At 44.2% G+C, this 19,040-nt stretch overlaps 1 protein-coding gene across 3 annotated transcripts in view; it reads left to right on the plus strand.

Annotated features, from left to right (window-relative positions):
• YTHDF3 (YTH N6-methyladenosine RNA binding protein F3) overlaps positions 1-18,815 on the plus strand; it is a 40,241-nt gene extending 21,426 nt beyond the window's left edge. For 2 of the 3 annotated variants that reach the window (XM_068237439.1, XM_068237438.1), the window contains exons 3-5: positions 2,494-2,579; positions 6,314-7,891; positions 16,698-18,815. In XM_068237439.1, the coding sequence (XP_068093540.1) occupies positions 2,514-2,579; positions 6,314-7,891; positions 16,698-16,721 (1,668 nt within the window). In that variant the 5' untranslated portion in view covers positions 2,494-2,513 and the 3' untranslated portion in view covers positions 16,722-18,815. The remainder of the gene's footprint in view (positions 1-2,493; positions 2,580-6,313; positions 7,892-16,697) is intronic. The other variant, XR_011020935.1, reaches the window with a different exon arrangement.
• The last annotated feature ends 225 nt before the right edge of the window (positions 18,816-19,040 follow it).

The raw sequence follows: 19,040 nt of genomic DNA on the forward strand, positions 1-19,040 counted from the left end.
TTTCATTAGATAATTTAGTTAGATTTTCTGTTAGATTGAATATAATCCCAAATTTCCGATCAGATTTTTATAGAAAAAACGGGCAATAGATTTGTTTTTTCTTGTTCGAAAAAAAAAAAAATTTAACTTTCATTTGATTCGAGCATTTTAGTTGAATAAACAGAAAAATCGAACATCTCTATTGTGCCCTTATATGGGCACCATTAAGTCTGTACAGATCTAATGCACGCTTATAGTGAGAAGAATAGGGAGGCTGCCATCTTTATTTCTCCACTTCCCCCCCCCCCCCCCCCAAAAAAAAACAATTTGTGAACAAATCTAATTTTTCGTTGTATATGTATATGTGTGTGTATATATATATATGTGTGTATGTATGTGTATATGTGTATATATGTTATCTATCCTCTTAAAGGGAACCAGAAATGAAAGTAAGAAAAGATTTTATACATACCTTCCTCCAGCCCCATACGAACGGCTCGCTTCCACGCTGCCGTCATCCGCTGCCCGCGGCTATGAGAACCGGGACCAGTCACTGACGTCATCGGAGCCAGCCTACGCAGAAGTGCGCCCTCTATGTATCTCTCCCGCGGCTGCTGAAAAGATACGCAAACAGCGCACTTCTCTTACGTTAGACTGGCTCCGACTGACTGAAGAGCGGGGAGTCTGTTCTCGTAGCTGCGGGCAGCGGAGGACGGTGGCGTTGGAGCGATCCGTGCGTATGGGGCTGGAGGAAGCCTCAGGTATGTATAAAATATTTTCTTTCATCTCTGGTTTTCGTTAAGGTTTGTAAGTTTTACATTATGTAAAATGAAGACAGTTGAAGATTTATTGCCTAGCCTGTGCTGTAACTTCAGTTGTGTTATATCTATTAGCACATTCACAAGTGCGATCATTGCAAAATGTATGTCTGTCGTGTCTGATAATTGTGCAAAAGTTTTCTCTACAAGGTTAAAGGTCAGCTGAAGTGAGATTCCAGTTGCCCGGCAGCCATGCTGATCTATCTGGCTGCAGTTGTGTCTGAATATCACCATAATCAAGCATGCAGCTAACCTTGTCAGATTTGACAACAAGGTCAGAAACGCCTGATCTGCTTCATGCTTGTTCAGGGTCCAGAAGGTCAGCAGGATAACCAGGCAACTGGTATTGCCTAAAAGTAAATAATTATGGCAGCCACCATATACCTCTCAAGTGTTTTCTCCCCAGGCCCTTTTAGCCGGGTGCACCACCCCAACTAATTTTGGCGAGTACATGGCTGTCATCCACTCTCCTTCTTATTCCCCTCCTATGCCGTGATGTAAGCAGAGTTGCAGTGCTTGTAAATGTACTTTTCCGAGCAGGAGGTACAAGGCTTCACAGCATCAGCCGACTATGGGGCTGGGCAATTTCTCAGCTTTGTAAGCACTGACCCTGTATTTCCCCGTCCCGCCACACCCGGACACTTTTTCAAACCACCTGACTTGAATACATTTCTGGGGAGAACACTGCCTCTCAGTTCAGTTGTCCTCGCCTTGGCTGGGAGCATTCTGCGCCTGCGCTGTACTACTGCACAGGCGCAGAACCTCATTTGCCACGGGAGCAGGAAGGAAGAGTGCACAGCCAGCCTGTGTTGACTGGAGGACTTTCTGGGGCAAATTACAGAGGATCCAGGAAGCAGAGGAGGATGGCAAGGGAGCGATCAGCCTGGAGAGGGCTGGAGGAAGCCCCAGGTATGTATTTTTTTTTCTCTCCTACCATCTCAGGTACCCTTTAAAGCAGTGTTCCCCAGCCCTGTCTCAAGGTCCACCAACAGTGCATGTTTTGTGGAAATCCACAGTGGTAGTTAATCAGCTCTGCTGAAATACTAATTACCTCACCTGTGCATGTTTGTGGTTTTCTGCAAAACATGTACTGTTGGTGGGCCTTGAGCACAGGGTTGGGAAACTGTGCTTTAAAGGATACCAGATGTCAAAAATCCTAATAAGCAGTGGGTAGGGGAGTAAGAGCTTATATTAACCGCTCCCTCCGTTACACTGAGTCAGCCGCCATTCTCCTCTAACCCTCCCCGGTATTCTCGGCAAGTCTCCGTAAGTCAGACGACTCTCCTGACTTGTCTTCCAGACGTACTGCGTGGTGCATGCGCAGTATGTCCTTTCTGCTTCCCCGTTGCTGCTCATAATGACGTAGCTGCTATGTCATGCGCGGCCACGGGGAAGCAGAAAGGACATACTGCGCATGCACCTCGCAGTATGTCTGGAGGACAAGTCAGGAGAGTCGTGTGACTTGCCGAGAAGACCGGGGAGGATTGGAGGAGAACGGTGGCTGACTCAGAGGAACGGAAGGAGCGGTAAGTATAAGCTTTTACTCCCCTACCCACTGCTTATTAGGATTTTTGAAAACTGGCATCCTTTAAAAATAAAATACTGTAATGTTCATGATTCTAGTTCAATTATAGATGTGTAGAAATGAGCTGTTACTGACACTTTATAATCAACTTTTTCTTTTTTTACTTTCCAGTCACAGTACAGAACGGTTCAATGCATCAGAAGGATGCAGTAAACGATGATGACTTTGAGCCATATCTAACTAGCCAGACGAATCAGGTGGGCTAAATTTTCAACTTGCAGATTTAATCTTTTGAGGCGGTCTTGTGAGTTAATGTTCTGAGTCCATTAACATTCATGGGAATCAGCAATGCTTCAGGTGCCCATACGTTGCTCGATTTGCGGCATTGATATCTGGACGATTTGATGTTAATGATGGACTCTGGCAGAGATCGGTGCCACAAAGCAACCCACTGGGTTGTCATTTCGATCGATCCATCACACTTTTTTTTTTTTTGCCTCAATGATCATCCCAGTAAGGGGATTCGGTATGCCAATGGGAGCTGGGGGTTTTGAGGTAGTGGCATTGCTTACCTACAAGGGCTGCTTCTATAGCCCTTCTCTCTGTTTGGCATCACTGTCGGCCTCAGCTACAATTCAAACAGCCTGTGGAGCGGCTGCAATGCATGCCGGGAGTTGTAGTCCGGACATTTCCCAAGTGAGAGATGTACTCACACCTACGTACTACAGCTTCTGGCATGCATTTCCCAACATGGATCACCTGACCAAACTGAGCACATGCTTCTCCATGAGTTCTAGACATGACCATCACTACAACACAAACAGCAACTTTACACTACTTCTAACATTTGTCCATTAAAGGGAAGATCCCCGCTGCTAAAAAAAAAAACACTGCACTCACCTCCTCCAGCTCCTGGCAGTCGATCGATGCCCTCGGTGCAGCTCCCCTCCCTCCCGGGTGTCCAGCGGTGAAGAAGCCGACCTCGCCAGGTCGACTTCCGGGTCGGCGTCATGTGCGTTCCACGGCGCGGGTCACGTGGTGTACGTGTCGTCATCGGGTCTCTACTGCGCAAGCACAGTAGTTCTGCGCCTGAGCAATAGAGACCTGATGACGTCTCTACACCACGGTGACCCCCCGCAGTGGAGCGTGACAGAAGCCGACCTGGCGAGGTCAGCTTCTTCACCGCTGGACGCCCGGAGGGAGAGGTGCTGTGCCGAGGGCACCGATCGACTGCCAGGAGCTGGAAGAAGCCCCAGGTGAGTGCATTATTTTTTTTTTTTTTTTTTTATAGCAGTGTGAACCTTCCCTTTAAAACCACAAAGACCCCTGTCAATTGTTCAGCCAAACTGGAAAGTAAGTCCTTTGGGTCCAAGAATAGGATTTGGCTCCTTTTTTACCTTGAATGGTACTTTGTGACATTGGAAGCCACTGTAAATTATTGAATGGCTAGGTAGTAGTGGTTTCACATGTGGACATCAGTATTTGCAAAGGCGAGATTAAATATAATTTGCCACTTTATATGACTTTTGTTTCCAATATAATATTTATTTATATATATTGCTGACATATTATGCAGCGCTGTACAGAGTATATTATTTTGTCCCTAACTGTTCCTCAGAGGGGCTGATAATCTAGTCCCTACCATAGTCATATGTGTATGTATGTATCGTGTAGTGCATTTTTCACAATCTAGAGCCAATTTAGGGGGAATCCAATTAACTTATCTATGTTTTTGAGATGTGGGAAGAAACCAGATTGCTTGGAGTAAACCCACACAGACACTGGGAGAATATACAAACTCCTTGCAGATGTTGACCTGGCTGGGGACCGTGCTGCCCCAATCCACTATATATTGATATGATTATATGTCAATGCTGTAGTGTTAAATGCTGCGTCCTTTTTAGTTTGCAGTGACAAAAACGTGTTATGTTACGTATGAGATATTTCATTCACTGTTCATTTGTGTAGAAGAAAACAAGCGTTTTGTTGATGTCTGGCAATAAATTATTAATGATGTACGAGAAAACAGACATATGGTTACACAATGGAAGGTACTTATCCGTTAGCCGGGCGCATCCGGCAGGTGGCGCTAATTACTATTCCCCCTCCAGGCCGCCATGGATAGTAGGGAAAGATGTAACTCTGGTGGAGTTTTGTCACCACCTGCCGGATGTGCCCGGCTAACGGATAAGTACCCAATGGAATTTACATTGTTCAGAGATGTAGCTACAGGACTCTACTGACATGTCTTCACAGGAGTTCCTAACTAATCGCACAGTGTCTTATATGTTAGATATGCATGAGGATTAGCAGATCGATGGCCTACAGCCTTGCATTGCATCGGACATTGCACCTCTGCAGTTCGATCGATTTTCAATAGATTCCCTGCTGGAATCTTTTGGAAATTGATATGCAGTGTTTGGTTCTGAATGTATTCTTTTCAGAAAGGAATCAATCGTTTTGGAACATTGGGTGGAAATCTATAAGTGTATGGCCAGCTTAAAGAGACTTAAAGGGAATGTCCAAGCAAAGTAAAAAAAAATGAGTTTCACTTACCTGGGGCTTCTACCAGCCCCATGCAGCCATCCTGTGCCCTCGTAGTCACTCACTGCTTCTCCAGTCCCCCGCTGGCAGCTTGCCGACCTCGGAGGTCGGCGGGAAGCATTGCGTACATTTTTACGCATTCCCGCTAGTGCAGCAACATTAACGCATACATTTTTACGCATTACTGGTTCAATGCGTAAAAATGTACGCATTGAACCAGTAACTCATAAAAATGTATGTTAATGTTCCTGCACTAGCGGGAATGCGTAAAAATGTACGCAATGCGTCCCGCCGACCTCCGAGGTCGGCAAGCTGCCAGCGGGGGACTGGAGCAGCAGTGAGTGACTACGAGGGCACAGGATGGCTGCATGGGGCTGGTAGAAGCCCCAGGTAAGTGAAACTCATTTTTTTTTATTTTGCTTGAACCTTCCCTTTTAAAGCTCATGAAAATAGAAAGATTTATACATACCTGGGGCTTCCTCCAGCCCCATACGCTCCGTTTGCTCCCACGCCGCCGTCCTCAGTCTTCTGCAGTGCCGGTAGCAGGTCCCTGCACTTCCGTCAGTCGGCTCCAGTCTACGCAGGGAGGGAGGAACACTAGACACACCAGGGAACAGTATAGAGGCAGGAGGAGGCATTAGACACCCGGTGGATCTGTACAAAGGAGTGCGGGCCATTAGACACCAGGGAACATTATAAGGAAGGGAGGTGATCACTAGGCATTAGGGTTGGCCCATGTCCTGGTCCCAGTGTTAAATTTTGGCCCACTTTGTACAAGTTTGACTTCTCAGTGTTTGAAAAAAAACTGGCTTTGTTGGTAATTTTTTTCCTGCCTGCCTATCATATTTAGCTAGCAAATGAATTCAGCCCACGCAAGTTTGCTAACCTTGCTGAAAGAGATGCGTGTGATCTTATTTTTGTTTTCATTCATATCCGCTATGGTCTACTGCCTGATAGAGAAGCTACTTAAAGGGAACCAGAGATGATCTAAACAAAAGCTATTATACATACATGGGGCTTCCTCCAGCCCCATAGGCGCTGATCGATCCCACGCCGCCATCCACCGCTGCCCGCATCTGAGAACCGGCTCCCGTCGCTGACGTCATCAGAGCCTGGCTACGCAGGAGAAGTGCGCCCTCTACGTATCTCTCCATACACTGCTGCAGAGATACGCAAAGAGCGCACCTCTGCTACGCTTAGACTGGGTCCCGGTTCTTGTAGTTGCGGGCAGCGCTGGATGGCGGCATGGGATCAATCAGCGCGTATGGGGCTGGAGGAAGCCCCAGGTATGTATAATGGCTTTTGTTTAGATCCTCTCTGGTTCTCTAAGTTTTTTTTGTTTTTTTTTTTATTTGTTGTATTTTTTTCCTTAAATGCATTAATGTATAAACTGTATAACTGTTTTGTTGTCTTCAGTTACATAAACCTTCTGTGCTTTGTGTTACAGAGTAATAGCTATCCACCAATGTCAGACCCATACATGCCTAGTTATTATGCTCCATCCATTGGATTTCCGTATTCCCTTGGAGAAGCAGCATGGTCTACTGCAGGAGATCCACCAATGCCATACTTATATGGACAGATGAGCAATGGAGAGCACCACTACATACCGGATGGAGTGTTTAGTCAGCCTGGAGCTTTGGGGAACACTCCTCCTTTCCTAAGCCAGCATGGGTTTAATTTTTTTCCTGGGAATGCAGATTTCTCCACATGGGGGACAAGTGGATCTCAGGGACAATCAACACAAAGCTCTGCGTACAGCAGTAGCTATGGATATCCTCCTAGTTCCCTTGGTAGAGCCATCGCTGATGGACAGGCTGGGTTTGGCAGCGATACGTTAAGCAAAGTACCGGGCATTAACAGCATAGAGCAAGGAATGACTGGATTGAAAATCGGTGGAGATATGACGGCTGCTGTAACTAAAACTGTTGGATCAGCTTTGACTAGTGCAGGAATGAATAGTATGGCTGCAAACAATGTGCCCCCAGTTAGCAGTTCGGCACCTAAGCCAACCTCATGGGCTGCCATTGCTCGTAAGCCAGCAAAACCTCAGCCTAAACTAAAACCCAAGGGCAACGTGGGTATTGGTAGTACTGCAGTTCCTCCTCCACCCATAAAACACAACATCAATATTGGAACATGGGATGATAAGGGTGCTGTTGTAAAATCCCCACTTGCTCAACCGGTTCTGCCTCCTCAGCCTATAATACAACAACCTCAGCCATTAACTCAACCTTTACCAATGGTGCAAAACCAACTGCCTCAACAGCAGCTTCAGCAACAACCACAACAGCAGCAAGGACCTCAGCAGGGCCCAACACATCAGGTGCAGCAGCAACTTCAGAACCGCTGGGTGGCACCTAGGAACAGGGGAGTGAGTTTCAATCAGAACAATGTCTCTGGGAATGAGAACTTTAGCATGGGTGTTGTGCCTGTTAGCTCATCGCCTTCTGGTGTTGAGGTTCACCCTGTACTGGAGAAATTGAAGGCCATAAATAATTATAATCCCAAAGACTTTGATTGGAGTCTGAAAAATGGGCGTGTGTTTATAATCAAAAGTTACTCTGAGGACGATATTCACCGTTCTATCAAGTACTCTATTTGGTGTAGTACTGAACATGGCAATAAGCGTTTGGATGCTGCTTTTCGGTCTTTGAATGGGAAAGGCCCACTTTATTTACTCTTCAGTGTAAATGGGAGTGGACATTTTTGTGGTGTGGCTGAGATGAAGTCTGTAGTGGACTACAATGCATATGCTGGAGTTTGGTCCCAAGATAAGTGGAAGGGAAAGTTTGAAGTCAAATGGGTCTTTGTGAAAGACGTTCCGAATAACCAACTGCGACACATCCGTTTGGAAAACAATGATAATAAGCCTGTTACCAACTCGAGGGACACTCAAGAGGTACCCCTAGAAAAAGCCAAGCAAGTTCTTAAAATAATTGCAACTTTCAAGCATACAACCTCTATCTTTGATGACTTTGCACATTATGAGAAGCGTCAAGAAGAGGAGGAAGCCATGCGTAGGGTGAGTCAGTAGCCCTTAGTTATTTAGTTATTTTTTGATTTTTGTGGCTTCTTTTACTTTTAAACTGTCTACATCTATATAGATGAACATTTTTAGTGGGGTGGTTTTAGATATGTTTATTATGGCAGATTTTTATTGTCTTTTATCTCTGAGTAGGAGTTAGTTGCTTTTCTTCCTTCTGACGTGACATGGGCAGTTTATAAACTTGTTTTACAACATATAGACAGCAGTCAGAACTGATCAGTATTTTTAAGCTTTCCCATCTTTTTGTTCTATAAAAGTGTTTTGCTTCTTGTGTTCTCATTAGTGAGGGCCATGCTTTAGTTATCTTTATTACAACCTATCTTATTCTGTCCGAGACTAATTCTAATTGGAGTGTTGGAGCCCAAAAATGTGTACAGCAAATAAAAGAATCCATGACTAGATGAGTCATAGGAGCCAGGTAGCCAGTATGCTTTAAAACTGTTGCGGATCTCCAATGTTTGCGTCTCTCGTTAGTGGACTACAGCAAGATCCCCATTACCCAGCACAGTCATGGATTGCCTGATGCAGGATACGGGTGCTTGCTGATTGCTTGAGCAACCCGCCGAAAATAACACTAACCACCTCTCGTGCAGCAGAAGCCACTTTCCAATCTTCTGGGTGCCATCCTCTACACTTCCTGTAGGTCCCGGTGGCTTTTCGGCATCCTCTGTATACGTGTCCTTACATGTCACATGACATTGCCGGTACATGGATACGGAACCTGCAAAATTGTAAAAGACAGCGCCAGGAGGATCGGTAAGTTGCTTCTGCTGCACCCAAAACAATGCAAACTACAAACGTGCCATTCCTAATTGCTGTCTCCTGGAAATTGTATTGTGTAGCTTAAAGTTTACCAGAGATAGCACACTACAAAGATAATTTTTTTTTTTTTATACTTACCCGGGGCTTTTTCCAGCCCCATAAGCATGGATGCATCCCTGGCTGTCCTCCATTTAGCGGCAATCAGCCCCAGTATCCGGCTCAGTGGCGTCAGCCGGGGGTCTTCTGCGTATGAGCAGGAGGTCCACACATGCGCAGTAGAACCAGACTGAAGCTGACTGAGCCAGTTACTGGGGCTGATTGCGGAGGACAGCGAGGGACGCATCCGTGCTTATAGAGTAGGAGGAAGCCCCATGTAAGTAAAAAAAAAATCTTTGTAATGCGACATCTCTGGGTTTCTTTAAACTGAACCCAAAATTGCACAAGGCAAGTCCTGAAAACAATCACGTTCATTACTGTAAATTATAAGTTCTACTAAACTTTTCAAATCAGAAAATCCGTCATGTAGATAGCTAAGTAGCTATGCGTCTTGCATTTGTGTTCCTATACATGCAGACTAGAACCTGTTAGCTTCCTTTCACCACGGTTAGGGGTTTCCACGTCTATTGCAGGTCCTACCAAGTCATGTAGTCACATGGTTTCTGCTTTAATGGTTGGACTCTGGAAAAATGTAGCCGAGCATCTATTGTTCCTACTGTTTATGACATAGTGACGTATGTATTTATACCAGCAGATGGCTCTCAACTCCTGTCTTTCCAGCAACTGACTATATTGTACCACTCATCTACCCACAGGCTACCTGCACATTTTAGTCTAGAAGACAGAAATGTGTTCACTTCTTTGTGTGCATACACAAAAATATATAAATCTGATGCTATATATCTATAAATTTAACATAAATAACATGAATATGTGACACTTAAGCAGTTTGTTTTTTTGCTGGTTTGAAAATTTTCAAAACTCATCACATTGGTTACTCATTTAGATTGATGAATGTGTAGGCATTGTTAAATGTCTTGTGCTTCATGTAAATTGTTTTTTTAAAGGACATCCAAGGTGAAAATAAACTGATGAGATAAACAATAGTATCTATCCTCCTCCTCCTAAAAAAAATGACTTTAAGATATCCCACAGTTTTATTTTAAATTTAAACTTTTTAAGTTATTACGGTTTCATTGTCTCTGCTCAATGACACATTCATTGAAGTTTGCCAGAGCTAAAATCTATGAACTATTGACCCTTATCTCTTTCCTGCTCTCAGAAGCCATTTACTGGCAGGAAAAAGTTTTATAGCTGTAATTGTTCATCAGTGACAGAAACTGTCACTTTCGTACCTAATGTTTAATGCTGGGGATACACGGTACGTTTCTGTACCGTGTATCGACCAGCTGATCCGGTCAGCTGATAATATTCAGCTGGCTCGATCATGTCGCTCCACCCGCACCCGCTCGATTCCCACCGGCGGACAATGGCAGGGAATCGAGCGGTGATGAGGAAGCGCCGGCGGGGACGAGCGGCAATCGATCCGCATGCACGGACGAGCGGGGATGCGCAGGCATGCAGCCGCTGGCTCGATCCGGCGCATTAAACGAGCAGTGTATGCCCGGCATACCTCTTTTAGGTAAAGAAAAGGAGTGCAGCCTAGTTATTTGTGCGCTTGGCACAGTACATACACGTCTATCTCATTAAGTCACTTGTCAACTCAGGTACCCTTTAATGCCTTTTTTTGCAGTCAGTATTTTGTCATTCATGTCTTGAAAGGTAATTAATCAATCATTAAAGCTGAATGATCAGACCTTAGAAGGTTCACTTGTTGTTCCTAGTACTAGTTTAGTCAGCTTAACCAGTATAATATACTGTCAAATTTCCTGCTTCTCTGTACAGTGAATAAAGATTTCTCAATGCATTCTTTAACCCCCTTTCGTTTTCATATTTGTAGCCCAGGTAGGTTTTTAACTTTTAGCCCTCCCTATCTAGCTTTATCAATGTCACTTAATTCAACATTTCCTCCGAAGTCTAAACCGTTTTATATATGTTTGTTTGTCTATATTGTTACCATGAATAAGAGTATGCTGCTTGTTTTCAACAGTGCCTCCATTTCTTTCCATGAAATTGCACTTGAAGAACATTCAAAGCTAGAATGAAGAGTGTTTGAGGTGACCGACTGGCCTGCTTGCCCTGCAGACTAGAAGTGATATTAGCGTCATTGCACACTAGCACAGATCAAGAGGAGAAGACAGCAGTATGGTCGCCTGCCACACCATGTTCCAGGAGCTCTGCTGAAACCCCCCCCCCCCCACCACCGCATTTACTGTTACCGGGCTGGCATCGCTCTCTCCTCCTACTCCCGAACAGGCATTCAGCAACACACACCTTCAACCTCTTGACTGGACGACTCTGCAAGGGGAAGCTCTGCTTCTCTGCCTTCCACAGCCGTCCAGTCAGAAGCTGGAGGCGTGTCAGTTGGTGAATGCAGAGAGGAAGATGGCGTTCCTGCGCCGCAGCAGTATTTTTGATAGTACGGAGCTCCTGTGGCCGTACATGATGTCTGCTAGCGTGCAATGATGCTGGTGATGTGCCTTCCAGTTTGCAGGACAAGCAGACCAGTGGGTTACATCAATGACGCTAACTCGAAACTTTAATGAGCTATCCTATCGCATGCTGTTTTATTTCTGAAAGACCTCGGCGGGCACAATGGGCTTCTAACTAGCTATAACTGGGCATAATAATTAAATGCGTACTTTGGCAAAATTAGTAAAATTTAAAGCAAGTCTGAAGTGGAATTTAAAACAAAAAACAGATACTTGCCTAAGGAGAGGGAAGGCTCTGGGTCCTATAGAGCCTTCCTGTTCTCCCCACAGAGACCTTGCTCCTCCTTTTGAATCTATTGCAGTGCAGCATCTCGGGCACCCCCAAACTCGCAAGCTCCGCCACAGTCTGCTCCATTCTACCAGGCTTTGATATGTAGTGCACAATACGTATTAAAAGCAGATCACAGCTGACAGCACAAGAGCTTTCTGGGTGGGAGTATGAAGAAGTCTGAATTGCTTTGCTGTTGCGAGGTCCACGCTGCAAGTTTGAAATGGTGCTCCGTTCTGCTGAGTTTGTGAGGACAGACCTGTGCAGTACACAATGCAAGGCCCTGCAGAATGGAACTTGCTGTGGTGGTGGTGGTGGGGGGGGGTGCTTCGATGTTGCAAATTGCTGTATGGCAGCATAGGAAGCTAGGAACAGTGCTACTGCCTTAGGTGCTCCCTTGGGTATCAAATGAGCTAATTGCTTTACTTATTCTCCCCATTCTTCCCCTGTAGGAGAATGTATTCTTCTAAAAATCCATTGGGAAATGTCCAACATGTTCTAATGAGGAGGTAATTTTAGAGTAAACCTAAAGCAGGCTAGGAAAAATACTTACTCGCTTGTGTAGATGAAAGGCTCATGAATCCCATAGAAGCCTTCCTGGTCCTCTCTCCAGGCCCCTCGGTTCACCGTTGTTCCCCCAGTGCAATAATTTTATCAACATGCTTAAAGAGAACCCGAGGTGGGATTTAATAATGTTAGTAGGGCGCAGAGGCTGGTTGTGCACACTATCACCCACCCCCCCCCCCCCCCCTGCGTTCTGCTGTCCCCCATAACAAAAACTGCCGTGCTAGCGACATGCACCTTGTTGCCAGCACGCTGTTTACCTATGTGGTGCCATTCAGCGCCGCTCCCCCGCCTCCTCTATATCGCCGCTCCGCGTCCCTTCCCTCCTGATTGGAGGGAAGGGACACAGGCGGGGAGCAGCGCTGAATGGCACCACAAATGTAAACAGCGTGCTGGTGACAAGGTGCATGTTGCTAGCACGGCGTTTTTTTTTACAGGGGACAGCAGAGCGCAGGGGGGGCCTGGGGGCACACTATACGGCAACAGAGGCTGGTGATAGTATGCACAACAAGCCTCTGTGCAGTACTAACATTATTAAATCCCACCTCGAGTTCTCTTTAAAGTCTTAAGCTCTCTTCGGGCCTCTGAGCACATCTGAAGAAGAGCGGATTTGTTCTGCCCATACATGAGTCTGGGCTCGCATATGTGTGGTACAGATGCACCTGTCTTCTAAATGGCCATTTGTAAAACAGAAAAATACTAATAATCACAAAATAAATGAAAAGTGTGCATTATCCACAATTCACTTAAAAATGAAGTCTAAAACCTTACAGGAATAATAAGAAACAATGGAACAGTTGGTCATGATGAGAAGCACACAATTTGTTACCGTGGCCTAACTTTTTAAAAACGCACCCATAAGTTTTGGATTTAATAGTGTTGAGAACTTAAAATTCCTGCTATGCTAATCGGTGGCCGTTAATGTTGCTAGCACAGTGGTGGCTGCTAGTGTTGGTGATCGAATTCGGCGATGAGTGGTTCGGAACCCAAACGCGCATTTGGCACCATATCAGCCCGGCACAGCAACAGATGTGTTTTATTTTACTATACTTTGTATCATCTGAGTTAAATGAAATGCACCTGTCCTGCTGTTCCGTGCTGAATACTTGTGTTCGGATTTGGCAATGTTTAGTTCGAAACCTGAACTAGTGGCTGCTACTGTTGTTGGCGCAGAGATTGCTGCTGCTAGCACAATGGTATAGTCCAAAGATCCAGTTGGCATCACCAAATAACTATAGTTCTTTAAAACATAGCTCTCTTATTCAAAACAAATTAAAAAGTAACATATGCGGGCTGCACCTCAGCGACAGCCCACTGCCTGACAGTCAGCCTTCCATAAGGCTGTAAATGCATGCATCACACCATCATCCAAATCCAAAAAAGCTTTATTGGCAGGACCAAATCAGCAATAATTGTGTGCAGCAGTTCTGGGATATATTGCAGTGAAGTTTCATCCTCGCCACACTGAAAAGCGATGCTGTTCAATTTTTGTGGCTTGATTTGCACTTTAATAGCTAACTGTTCCTCAATGCTTTCTAATGGATGATTCTTTGTAATCTTCACCTTTGACTCAAGACAAAGAAGAGAAGTAAAAACTTAGTATGATTCTGGAATCCGCATAATGCTTTTATCCCAGTTATTGTACAGTTTGTAATGTCAAAGTATTGATACCAAATGCTAAATGTGGTGTTGCAGAGTTTGTAATAGGACTGCTTCTAGTACACGTTTTTTTTTGTTTGTTTTTTTTTTATACCTATATGCAGATTTTTCTTTATTTTAGGAGAGTTACATAGTTAAATGGCTGTGTTTAAAGAGCCTATTCAGTCTAAAATAAACAGTTTAAAGAGAAACTCCGACCAAGAATTTAACTTTAACCCAATCAGTAGCTGATACCCCCTTTTACATGACAAATCTATTGCATTTCACAAACAGACCATCAGGGGGCGCTGTATGACTGATATTGTGGTGAAACCCCTCCCACAAGAAGCTCTGGGACCGCGGTACTCTGGGCAAACTGCCACAATGTAACAATGTTCACAGACCGGAAATAGCTGTTTACAGCTGTCTGTAACAGCCAGAACAGCTAGAAACCGCTACATAACCTGCCCACAGTAACAATGTCACCATGTAACACATGTCAGAATGTAAATCTGGGAGAGGAAAGATTTTACAATGAGCAAACACTGACTAAATCATTTATACATAATTAGTGTAAAAATGAAGCACTATTTTTATTACATTATTTTCACTGGAGTTCCTCTTTAAGGATCATCTTAAGTTATATTTATTTACTGGGTCTTTTTCCTCCAACTCTTCTCTGCAAGGGGGCAGGGCTACACAACAGAAGCTGGAGGAATAAGACCCAACAAGTAATTATAACTTTTTATTTTTTTTATGTTAGAAAGTGGATTTGCCAACAAACAATGAACAGTACAATATTCATAGAGAAGTAAAAAACGGGGATCATACACATACTGCTTGATGCTGGGTACACACTATGAGATTTTATGGTTGATTTACTGTCAGATCATTTTCAACATGTCCGATTTGCTTTCCGATTAATTTCCGCTTTAATAGGAAGTCCATCGGAAAATGCTTCGAAAACGATCAGAAAGCAAATCGAACATGTTGGAAATAATCAATCTGACAGTAAATCGACCATAAAATCTGTGTACCCAGCATTAGAGTACAAATCTGATCCTCCTGGAAAATGGGGGACTTAAACCACCCTACTGAGATTCCAGGGATCACTTAAAATATAAAGTCCAATATGACCGTCTGTAGGTTCACCAATCCTGTATAAAAAGAAAAACAAAGGAAAAAAAACAAAGCAAGACAAACCATGTTGTGTCAAATAGCATCAAATATGCTTCCTGATAACCAAGAGAGGGTTTAAGAGAAATAAAAAAAAGGGGGGGGGGGGGAGGCTCCAGGGAATGTAAGAAATCCATAATAAAAGGATTATGTAGGCCTTTCGTAATTGTCTCAAGTAATTATAACTTAATATGAAGAGGATCCATAGAATGTTTTACGCTGGATGGGCTCTTTAAAGGATACCTGTAACCACCTAGGGAAGAAAATGTTACATACTCGCCTAAGAAAAGGGAAGGCTCCCCGGTCCCCTCTGGGTCCTCTCATTTCACCATCAGACCCCCTTTCAAAGCTCCTGCTGGCTGTGTCTTTGGGTCTCCAAGCACTTCCGAAGATGAACCACACATCTTTGGAAGTACTAGGAGACATGAGTCTATATTAAATAGTCTATATTAAAGTTGGACACTAGAACGGGGGGGGGGGGGGGGCAGTGGTGGAATGAGGGGACACAGAGAGGATCAGGAACACACTCTAAGGGATCCAGAGCCGTTCCTCTTCTTAGGTGAGTGTAATGTTACCTTCCCGGGGGGTTACAGATATCCATTAAGGTGCACCTGAACCTCAATGTGTACAGTTTCCTGGCCACCTTCCTCAGTACTGTTGGATAAAAGCTTTGGCAGGTACCTTTGTTTCCAATAAGATGCTCTACGAAACTTCCAGTTATTTGCAAAACCATGGGATTCTGACATTTGCACATAACCATGCTCAGATCCACACTTGTCACGCAAGCAGCACACATTGTGCTGGAGAGGAGGAATACCATGCACACAACTTGCTTTGTACTGGAGAGTAGGGATGATCAATGAGATGAAAATATTTCCCACCATAATTTCTCACTGGTGGTGACCTCTAGTTCTGCTGGGTGTTTGTTACTGAGAGTTCTATGCACACAGATATTGCTTGCTTGGCAGTTGGAAAAAGCCGTTATTTCCCACAATGAAATGAGGTTCACAGACAGCAAGTTGTCAGGATCATGGTATTGTGGTAAAACCCCTCCCACAGTGTGATGTCGTCATCACACTGTGGGAGGGGTTTCACCACAATATCATCCTTATGCTAGGCATACACTGCTCGTTATTTGAGCCATTTAGATGGCTTGATAGATAATTTCTGATATGTCCGATCTCCCGCTTGAATCTTTATAACAGTGAATGGAAAAAGATAAGAAAAACGAGAGGAAGATAAGAGAATCGATTGCAGAATTGAGCCGCGTAACAATCAAACGGGAGAATCAAGCGGCAAAAACGAGCGGTGTATGCCCAGCACAACAGACTCACCCGGATTATCTGTTCGAGAAAAAGTAAAGATTTCTCGTGTGAGACGGGGTATCCGCTACTAGTTGGGATGAAATTTAAACCCTTGGTTAATGTTCCACTTTAAAGAGTTCAGAGGTTAAGATGTTCTTAGGGTAGTGTTTGTGTTCAAATTCAGAAACCTGCATTCATAAACCTGAATTGTGCGGCTCTTCAGCACCCAAGATAGTGGATAGTCATGGGGTTGCGGTCCATGTCATGTGACTTCCGATGCTTCCTCCTTCCAAAGCCGGAAGAGGAAGCATCAAAGTCAAGTGTGGCATGAGTGACCTTCCTGTTGCTCTGTCCACTAGCTTGGGTGTAACACTAGATATTCTTATTTGTAAACTGTTAGGGCTTTGCACTAAAAACTGTAGAAATGCAGTATTTTCTAACAGTCTGATTTGTTTTTGCAGGAGAGAAATCGAAACAAACAATAATTGTATGGAGTAAACCCTGCTCTAAAAACACTAATGATGCAGACTCTGGAAATCACCTACTTTGTCGAAGAAACATAATTATTGCTTTTATTTCTGCTTACGGCAACATCTTTGAACACTTTAACATGAAATTGACTTTTCTTTTTGCATAATTGTTTTCATCAGTGCATCTACCCTTGTACTCTCACCAAACACACCTGAGAACTTTAACTTTGTCAAGCACTTTCTGTCCTGAAGCTTTTACCGGTATCTGCCGTCTTTTTGTAATCAAGCAACCTATCGAAGACGCAGGAAACTCATTATAAATGCGAGGATCCTTTTTTTTTTTTTTTCTTTTCCCTTTATTTTCCCGTTTCTTCAGTACTAACAAATGTTCGAAAATTGGTTAGTCCTTGATGTGAGATTCACATGGCTTCATTTATATTCTATCCTTTGTTTTTGTTTGCTTTTTTTATGGTGTCCTTTTTCAAATGAATCATGCCATGTTTAAAAGAAACTAGAAGTGATAAGAATAAAGGAAACTAAAAGTGATAAGAATAGGGATGGTTGCATTGCTGACCTTAATTTAAAAATGCTACTTGCCTGGGGGTGATGATGCTTAGCCTCTAGTACATTCTGATTTGCTGCTCTAGCTTGTTGCAGGTGTTTGACTCAGAGAAGACTTGACTTAAACCGGAGACGAAGGGAGGGTCATTTATACTACCCTTAGCTTCCTCCAGCCCCATCCAAGCAGATCGCTCCCTCGCCACCGTCCTCGGTCTCCTGTTTCTTCTGCAAATGGCCCTGGTAAGTCCTCCGGTCCGGGACCAAATGTGCATGCGCATCCTATCTGCACTCCTGTGGTCAGGAGCATTCTGCACCTACGCAGCACTACTGTGCAGATGCAGACCACTCCCGCATCCAGGAGCACGCGCAGCCAAGACTACACCTGCACCGACTGGTCCTGACTGGAGGATTTACCGGAGCAGATTGAGGTAGATCAAGGAGGCGGTGGAGGATGTTGAGGGAGCGATCTGCCTGGAGCGGGCTGGTGGAAGCCCCAGGTATGTGTAATTTTTTCCTCCTGCCCCATCTCAGGTACACTTTAAGAGCCAAGAGGACCTGCACAGCACCCAGGCAAATGGCTTTTTTAACATGGCAGCCTCCATATTCCTGTCATCGTAGGTTACCTTTAATTCAGGAACAAGCTCTAGTTGCCCAACAAGTTAAATGGCAAATTATCTGCAGATTCCATAGATAACTGTTGGCTCTTTTGATATAAGAATGTTCATTCAGCTTTGTGGCCACCATTTTAAGGCACATTTATAATTCTATAATATTAGTTTGACTCATATCCACAAGCATTATTGATGCTTCTGTGTCAGCTGGAAAGGGAATGTACCTGCTGGGAAATACAGTGCAATGGCTGTTGTCTATGTAGCTAACAGATAACTCCATATTTACAACAGTAGTAAGGTTAAAATATAAGGCACATCACACAGTTGCAACCTCAGTCACTTGCTACAGTCATGTGGAAAAGTAGGACTATTGGAACATATTTCAACGTGAATATTTGATTGTTTAAGCAAAATTGATTCAGAACGGTGATATAAGAATGCACTTTAGAAAACAAAGACAAAAGACCGAGAGCCCAAATGGTGTAGTAAATCTAGACAATGTAGCCACAATAGATCGAAAGAATTTATACTCACAAACGTGGGTTGCCCCTAGGCAACCACTCCATATGCCGGTGGGGAGAACTAGAACCTGACCCCACTCAGGTATAAGATGTCGCTCTCTGTAGAAGGAAATTAGGAGAAAATCCTTGCCACCATAGGTGGACAGCAATGTGATGAGGATAAGGACCAGAGGCGCCAAAAAGAGTAAAAACAATGTAAGGATAAAAAATGGGGGGAGACGTGCTCACCACCCATCTAACAGACCAAAAACCAATAGAAAACACAGTGCTTGATCAAAAAATCAGCAATTTATTGATACTCCCAGATGCAAGGTGATATAAGAATGTATGCATAATGTGCATCTTCTAAACCAGGGGTCCCCAAACCTTCTCGGTCAAGGGCCAGGTCAACATACCTCAGATTGCCGGGGGGGGGGGGGGGGGCGCAACATACATAAAATGATGTTGAAAAACATTACTTTGAATCTAGGTATTGATCCATGCCCCCCAAAATTATGCTCAGAGGTGAACTCCCAGCAGCAGCCATTCAGTCATGCGGCGCTTGAAAGAACGTCTTTGTGCACCAGACAGTGAAGCATACCCAGGTGACAACTTGGCATCCAGTTGAACAGCAGTGTCACCTGATGCAGAATTGGATTGAA

This window comes from Hyperolius riggenbachi, chromosome 5 (genome assembly GCF_040937935.1).
Source record: "Hyperolius riggenbachi isolate aHypRig1 chromosome 5, aHypRig1.pri, whole genome shotgun sequence".
Classification (NCBI taxonomy): Eukaryota; Metazoa; Chordata; class Amphibia; order Anura; family Hyperoliidae; genus Hyperolius; species Hyperolius riggenbachi.